Genomic DNA, 8,319 nt, shown 5'->3' with positions numbered 1-8,319 from the left:
ATGCATTGATTATGGTGTGGACTTCATCCTTTGACCCCTCCACTAGCTTTTATTTTTGTGCTGACCAACAGTTATTGTTGTACAATCTTCTCACCTTAACACAATGCTGCTCAGGCTGAAGAATTCAGCTGCTGGTTCTCAAGACATAGAGACAGTACAGTGCTAACAGTGGCTCATTTGATCTCAAAGGGGTGCAGTGAACGCAGCATGCTTCCTTTGCAATCTGCACGTCCCTCTCTCACTTTCACCTTAAAATCAGTTTCATGGTTTTGTGCCTCTGTCTTGTCCTGCCGATCTTGCTTAGCTTGTCAAACAAGTCTTGCAAAAAATTATTGATATTTAATGGAGAGCAGACATCTTGTTCTCAGCCTGCCAGATTTTATCTGGTGCCCTCAAGGTCCTTGGATGGGGCTCATTTTTTGGGGAGACTGTAATCGTCCCCAGATTACTACTGCGCACCTCTTAGCTCAAGAGTTTCTGTTCATTGTACTTTATCACCGTGCTGCTCAGACTGTCATGACTTCAGCTACTTGTATATTTCATCTTTTTGAAGCCGTCATTTCACAGTCTACTGGGTCCCAGGAGGTCAACTTACTACATTTAAAGGCTCGGTTTAGTGGTAGCTAACAGTGGTATGCAGCCATGCAGATATTTCCGGTTTTATGTGTGTACGTTCAGTGGAAGTGAATGGAAATCCATCCGTCCAGCCGAAAATGAACATTTAGCTGCAACTTGTCTTTCCAGAAACAATGTCCTGGAGACATCTTTGGTATAAACAAATTCTAATGTTATCTGAGTAAAGTCTGAGAAATTTCAAATGGATATCCTTAAATCGCCACAGATAAATACTTCTCTATCTACATGGCTCGATACCAGCATAAGTATGTCAGAAAATATGACTTATTGGTGCCACTTCCGTTCGCAAAACAGCTAAAACACACCTGTATCTGGTTCACTGTGGCTTAAATTCCAGTGTTTTGACATCACTGCTAATGTGTCTCCATACGATCTTCTAAAACATGCCCGAGTATTGCTGTTTGTGTATTGCTGTGTTTGTTGTCAGAAGATTTACTGTAAACAATGTGTTAAAAAGACTTATTGTCTAAGATAGTACATATTTATTAAATGCAATACAATGTCTGTATATGGGCTTTATCGGACTATAATGAACAGAAAGATAAAAATATGCCATTGGAAATAAATATATTTTTATTTTTTTTCTCTGTCCTCTCAGATTGTCACCTGGTATAATTAATTTATTGCGTATTAAAAAATATTATATTTTGCATCCCGTGTGCCTTCTGTGTATTTCCACACTTGACACTTTCATAATGTACTAAATATATAGTTACACACCCACCAATGTTCTGTATAAAAACACCAGATTTTCAAACGTTAAACGAGCGAGGGAAACATACTCCTTTACATTATTATAAAATTAGGCCTACAGTGAGCAAAGCATATTAAAAATCAAAAAGTAATGTACAACAACTTTCTAAGTTACTATCAATAAGCAGTAATTAGGAGGTAATTGAGGGAAAACTTAGTTAATGGTCTAGTATTTGTAGATTATGGTCATGCAGAATAAGGTCTTAATTAGTGCTTTGTAATGACTAATACAAACCCAATAGGCATGGAACAACTGAGGTTGTCAAAAGCATGGATATGTTGATAGTATTTCTAATACCACTTGATTAAAATGATACAATAGGTTACAGTATTGTTATTTTGAGACACATTTCTAAAAAATGAACATTTCCTTTAGCTTGAACTAAGCTTGAACAACTGATATTTCACCCTCCACTGTGCCTGTTAATAGCCAGCAATGAATCATGTTCACACCCAGTTTAACCCTCAAACAAGAGGGTTGTATTCAACCATTATCTTCAATCAAGGTTTGATGGGCTACATCTCAGAATATACTGTATATTGTACACACAAACATGAGTGTCGGGTATTTTGTCTGTTCACTGTTGGTTAGGGAACTCTTGCCTGTCTATCAAATGAACCAATGAAAATTGAAAACCAATGCTTATTTTTTTTTAAGTCATTCGGTTTACACATTTTGACCTGCTGCACTAGGATAACATGGTTATAAATTATAAAATTAAAGACATTGTGTCTTAATTTTGGAAAGCCCACTTCCAATGAATTTAGTAATGATATATTAAAAATAAGCTTAAGGACAAGGAATAAAACAGTCACAGTAAAAGTTTGCATTTTATTGGTAAACAAAAAACAAAAAACAAACATTAGAGAGATGCGTACAAATTATATTCCACCAACAGGCCACCTCGGTCACACATTTTAAAAAATCATCTGACAGGCTCACAGTCAACATGTGTCACTACTCTAAAAGGCTCACTAATTTGACATGTTTTGAGTCAGAGGAGGATATTGATTAGCTTCACAGGTTCATTGATTGGCAAAAACTTCATACTCAACGTAGCTACAGAAACATGACCTTTAGAGCCTGATAGCTGCAGAATTGTGTAATTTGTTTTGGACAATAAAATCATGTGTGTGTGTACAGGTCAAAGTTTGACATCACCCAGAATTTCTTTATAAAAGAAACCCTCAATATGTTACATGACAATCAAATACATTTACTTCACTTAGGGAAAAACCAAACAAAACAATCTTGCTTCCAGATAACAATTGGGTGTTAAAAGAACAAGGAAAAAATTTTAAGGCTGAGGAGAAGAGCAGGGTGTGTTCAGACGTTCCTGATCATGGAATGTTTTGTAGCAAGAAATAATGATGAAGTATCCTACAAGGAGGCCTGGGGTTAAAAAAAAAAAAAAGTAAAATTACAAAATGTTTTCCTCAATTCCTCTATAAATGACAGGCCTTTCTACCGGTAATGACGCGGAGGTGGGCTATGGTGCTGGGGAGGGTGCCTCCTGGGGGGTGGACTATGGCGCGACATAGCATGCCGTGGAGGTGACTGGTAGCGTGGAGGAGGAGATCCTCTGTTATAGGCAGGTGAGTAGCGACCTCTGGATCTAGAGCGGGAACGTGACCGACCCCAGTTAGGGGTGCCCCGCTCCTCATAGACGCGGATGTAAGCGGTCTCGCCCTAGGAAAAAAATAAATGACACTTATTTCTTCAAACATCTTTAAGAGTTTAAGTACAATTAAATCTCATCAGCACCTGCACTCACTTGGTGTGAACGGAACTCAGTCCGATCCAGTCTGCGCAACGCATACTCCATGTCCTCTCTGCGCAGGAATTCCACCACACCCTCGCCATCACGCTGCACGTCTGCAAAACAGACGTCTCCTGCCTCGCGCATATGATCCTTCAGATCCTGCCAGCTCCCGGTTGGTGGTAATCCTGGAGTGGGAAAAATATACATGTTACTTTCTTGTGTATATTACTGGGCAATAAAATCACTGCAGGGACAGGTTTCATCTTTTGCGCAAATAACACATTATCTGGTTTTACGGAACTTTATGGGGTCTGAACTAAACAGCAATTAACATTCAATAGCTAGATATAAATAGATGGAGAAGTGGGAAGACTTAGAGTTTTGCATATTCTTTCTTGCTGTAAATTCATGTACAAAAGGAATGTTTCCTTTTAAAGACAATCAATTTATTCAGCAGACAGTGAAGTATCCTACCTAATACCATAATACTATATGGTTACATAACAGTCTTGACTGATTGTTTATGTTGATCAGTATGTCATATGATTGGCTGTTTCCTATGGCATGCTATTTGGGACTTGTTAAGGTGCACTTTCTTTAACAGTTGACTTTTTTCCTCCAATGCACTTATTCAATGTTAGTACTAATGACTTAACGCAAAAACTAATTTAATTCCCCGAGCTAGAAATGCTAAAATGGTTCGCCATCTTAACTCCAAACAGGAAAATTGAAAATGAGTTTTAATTTTGTAATTTTTCGACAGGTGTAAGTCTACCCCACTCCTCCACTCAATATTCACAAATTCCTTTGTGCGGTACGTTGACTAATAGTTAAGGATATCTAACCCTTACAATAAGAAGGTGGGAATTTCCACCAATTTATATGAAATAATTGTATATTTTAGAGAAGCCCAATATTTTCAGACCAGAACCCCAGAGTGTTTTACTTCCAGAAACCTGCTCTAGTATGACGTTCAATGCAGGCTACTGTATAAACTCTAGACTTGAAGGGGTTGGTCAAGCAGTCTAATTCTAACAGCTTGTATAAACACAAGATAAATGTAGCACACGACAAACAGAAACTAATGATGATGATGATACAATGACAAAATAACACCTACCAGTAACTATAGTCGGAGTTTGGGATTTTGCAGCCAACTTGAACGGTTTCACTTTACTTTTTTGAGTTTCGTGATTTAAGGAGCTGACTTGACCTCATCCACTCAGTCCCCTTGACCTCCAGTCCGCCATGAGAGAGAGAAACACATCTGCCTACGACTCATAACATCTTCTACTAGTCCCCTTGTCCTCCAGTCCGCCATGAGAGAGAGAGAAACATATCTGCCTACGACTTATGATGTCCTCTACTAGTCCCCTTGTCCTTCAGTCCGCCATGAGAGAGTGAGAGAAACATATCTGCCTACGATTTATGATGTCCTCTACAAGTCCCCTTCTCCTCCAGTCCGCCATTAGAGAGAGAGAGTAACATATCTGCCTACGACTCATGACGTCCTTCACTAGTCCCCTTTTCCTCGAGTCCGCCATGAGAGAGAGAAACATATCTGCCTACGACACATGACGTCCTCTACTAGTCCCCTTGTCCTCCAATCCGCCATGAGAGAGAGAGTGAGTGTAACTTGTCTGCCTACGACTCTTACGACCTCCATCCTACCAATGACCTTGACCTCCAGGATGGTGTTAAAGAGAGAAAAATATTAACTGGCTACGACTCATGACGTCCACCTACCAGTCACTATGACCCGGAAATCAGATCTTCGAGTTGGGGGTCCAAACCTTCCCCTTGGTCCTCCTCCTCCTCCTCCTCCTCCTCCTCCTCTTCCTCCTCCTTCACCACCACCACCACCACCTCCACCTCCCATAGCACCAAATTTAGCACCAGAGGAGCGAGGATACTCTACACGCAGCTTGGAGTCTCCATATCCATATCCATTCCTTCCATAGACGGCATCATCTGCATCCCTAAGAGGAAAGAGCAAAGAACTCCTTACCACAGTACGCCTGTTTCACAAGCTCCAAAGGTCTCCATCCATTTCCTGCTGTCAGTCACTGGAGACGATACTATAGCACAAAATTTAAGGTATCCAGCAAGGGGAAAGTGATTTGACTTGCCAGAGACCATCCCTAAAACTCACCGTGGATCTTCAAATCGGATGAAGGCAAAGGGGATAGTGCCTCTATTGTTCTTCAATTCAATGTCACGGATTTTTCCATATTTGTAGAAGAGATCCTCAATGTCTCTCTCCTGGACATCCATGGGGAGATTCCCCACATAGATCCGGCCGTCCGACATGGTGGTCGATTGAGTGGCACTGCTGACACAGAATGGGGGCACCTGCAGACTTTAAGATCACTTCTTGCTTTCACAAATTTCTGTGGAAGGTCTCCTCAACCTAATCCTAGTCCTAGTTCCAATCCAAAACTTAGTCCATCCGCTTCCAATTCCTTAATTTAGACAAAAAATAAAAATGGCACAGGACTTCTGATCCAAGCCTGAAAGCTTTAAAACACAGGGTAATGAATTTCCAACAACGTTAATAAATGGTTACAGAATTATACTGCTTGAATACACATTGATTATTACAGAGTGTGTGTGAAGACATTGATATTTTAAGATCTGGTGACCTGATGTGATGAGATTGGCTGTCTTGTTGTAATATAATGTTTTAATTGTATCTGGTGAGACTGAAGGTCTTGGCTTGACAATAAAGTTGTAGAGTTGAAGTGAAGTTGAGGGAAGGCCTTCAGAAATGATTCACATCATTTCCATACTCATTAAACCAGTCTGTGACTCATTGTGCATTTTGTGGTGCAATCACTCCAGTCGGGCAAAGCCTACCAGGTTGTAAAAATGAAAATAAAGGAGCTGTATATATTGTATTTCTTTTTGAACGCCTAATTTACAAGATGAACAATGCAAAACATCACAAAAACAATATTCGTAAATATTACGATAGTTTTGAAATGAACCCACCGCTGATAATGTCCCCAACAAATAAACATTTTAACATTAACAAATGTAGTTATTTTAGCAGAGCTGACAAGTCTTACAATTTGCGTTGTGAGTTTTTAATGATTTGAACACTTGTTGCATATAACAAGGCTAGACAACTGGCTAATTATTAATAATAACGTAAATCGATGTGAAAGCGCAATGGCACTTCACTGACATTTAAAGTTGTATCCTTGTGTAATGTTAAATAACCTTAGTCTAGATTAAGAATACACTCCCGGGGCCTTGAAACTGGCAACAGATGAACCAGATGAACCGGTCAAACCTGTCTACACCCTGCCACCTAAAGACTGATAGTGACAGGCTGATAACTGATTTATTATACTAATAACATGATCTTACATTTTGAGAGCGCTTGGTTGGCACTTTCGTATTTAAAGTGTCAAAGTGTAAACTAGCCCACAGCTGTCTAGCTAATGTTAGCTAGCTACTGTTAGCTTATTCGATGGATTGCTTGCCTTGCAAGCAGCTTCTAACAACAACAACATCATACATAAGCGACAGTGCAACTCCAAACAGTTTTGTCAGACTGTTCAACTTGAAATTTGAGGCTTGAGCGTTAACGCCATCTTTAGAAATTATTCGTACTCAACGTCGATAACAGATCAGCCTCTTTGTTGATAAAGTAAGGTCAGCTAGCGAGTCGCGCTAACTAGCATCTCTTTCGGCTACAAAGCACATATATTTCTCCGAGCTCGATGATAAAAAAAAAAATGGACAGCGCACACTAAAACCATGCAATAAATAATACTTAAATTATAAAAAATACTCAGTTACCTTTCAAAGGGCGCCTTCTTATGCAGACGTAATACTACCACTTCGCACGCTGTGCTGCTTCCGTGTTAGTTAGCCACATTAGCAAGCGGCTCTGTGACTTCTTCTACTTCACATTTTCCGGTAGATAGTTGTGAGGTTTGTGTGCGTTGCTGCCCCCGCCGGAAAGAAAGGGAACATTTACATAGTTTTGGCATATTACAACTCCTCAAGTGTGTTTACTGGTCTTGGGGAGCACTCCTGTATATGTGAAAAAGTAGCACAAGACCTTTTGTGACTCCAGAGGAAGCTGCATGTAATCTGATAAATTGCCTCCATTTATGTCACTCAGTGGCTAAGTTACACTGTGGTTAATGTCGGCAGCAGGTTTTGAAAAGCAGTCCATTGGTCTTGCATTGCACTCCTGTAACACTTGTTGAGCTCATTATGGACAGTTTAAAAACAAATGATCAGAATCAACACAGCAGAGCCAGAGGTATCATCTTCTTTACTTCACACATTGGTCTTCCTTTTCAAAACCTACGTTAACCACAATGCAACATGATCACTGGAGGCAATTTGTCAGACTACATGCAGCTTCCTCTGAGGCCACACAAGACTTTATACGACTTATTTTCACATATGCAGTAGTACTCCCAAGACCTTTAAACACACTTTAATGTGTACAATTGGTGGAGTTACCCATTAACAAGTTGGTTTTAAGTTGTAGCATAGTGTCCAAAACCAGCTGTAGAACAGACTGGACACTGGAGGGATCAGCATGTTGCACCAGAGCAGCTGCTGAAACAGCATGCTAATTCAACTGTGCTAAATCACAGGATGCTCAATGCTTTTTTTCTAATTGTCTCTTACACAATCTCACATTTTCTCCCTCGAGACCCACTAGCCCTTACGTCGCCTGTGTGTTGGCTCCATCCTGTCCTGGGTAGTTCTCTGGATGGGTTGTTGCACAACCAATTATGTAATACTTCCTTTAAGCCATTGCCAATCTGTGACCAAGATGTGCTCTGATGAGGAAACAAATTGGAATCCACTCATTAAGAAACACACAATTCATAATGGCAATTACTTGTAACTTGCAATAATGTAATATTGTAATTATTACATTGTCCTATTGACATAACAAGCCCAGCAATACAGTAATGTGATCTGATTAAAAAAAAAAAAAAAAAAACTAAAAAAAAAACATTTGCATCAAAAGAAGATATCTTACTCTGTCAATATAAGTGTACAACAATGTTACGGCAAGGAAAGACTAAATTGTTGGATGAATGGAACTAGAAGGGGTGAAATACCACGTGCACGTCCACTTGCAATACAGAGTAGACATAATGCAATCCAATGCAGTAAGCCCTGTGACAAA

At 39.8% G+C, this 8,319-nt stretch overlaps 1 protein-coding gene across 4 annotated transcripts; it reads right to left on the bottom strand.

Annotated features, from left to right (window-relative positions):
* Positions 1 to 2,201: 2,201 nt before the first annotated feature.
* Positions 2,202 to 7,064, bottom strand: srsf9 (serine and arginine rich splicing factor 9). 4 transcript variants are annotated; one of them, XM_073478019.1, is made up of 5 exons: positions 6,960 to 7,064; positions 5,305 to 5,481; positions 4,899 to 5,131; positions 3,165 to 3,337; positions 2,202 to 3,079 (listed from the first exon to the last, which is right to left on the bottom strand). In XM_073478019.1, the coding sequence occupies exons 2-5, from the start codon at positions 5,460 to 5,462 to the stop codon at positions 2,855 to 2,857; spliced, it is 789 nt and encodes a 262-aa protein (XP_073334120.1). In that variant the 5' UTR covers positions 5,463 to 5,481; positions 6,960 to 7,064; the 3' UTR covers positions 2,202 to 2,854. The 4 variants fall into 4 exon arrangements, with proteins under 4 accessions (XP_073334120.1, XP_073334119.1, XP_073334121.1 ...); XM_073478018.1 differs by having other exon boundaries at positions 5,305 to 5,504; positions 6,960 to 7,055; XM_073478020.1 differs by having other exon boundaries at positions 5,305 to 5,484; positions 6,960 to 7,053.
* Positions 7,065 to 8,319: the final 1,255 nt, after the last annotated feature.

The sequence above is a fragment of the Pagrus major genome, chromosome 12 (genome assembly GCF_040436345.1).
Source record: "Pagrus major chromosome 12, Pma_NU_1.0".
NCBI lineage: Eukaryota > Metazoa > Chordata > Actinopteri > Spariformes > Sparidae > Pagrus > Pagrus major.
This window is presented reverse-complemented; position numbering and strand designations above follow the sequence as displayed.

Coding starts and splice junctions, on each gene's coding strand:
- srsf9 (XM_073478019.1), bottom strand. CDS start 5,462: ATGTCGGACGGCCGGATCTATGTGGGGAATCTCCCCATGGATGTCCAG. Junction 5,132..5,304: donor ATCCGATTTGAAGATCCACG/GTGAGTTTTAGG, acceptor CTTTCCTCTTAG/GGATGCAGATGATGCCGTCT. Junction 3,338..4,898: donor TTTCCGGGTCATAGTGACTG/GTAGGTGGACGT, acceptor TTCCCACTCCAG/GATTACCACCAACCGGGAGC.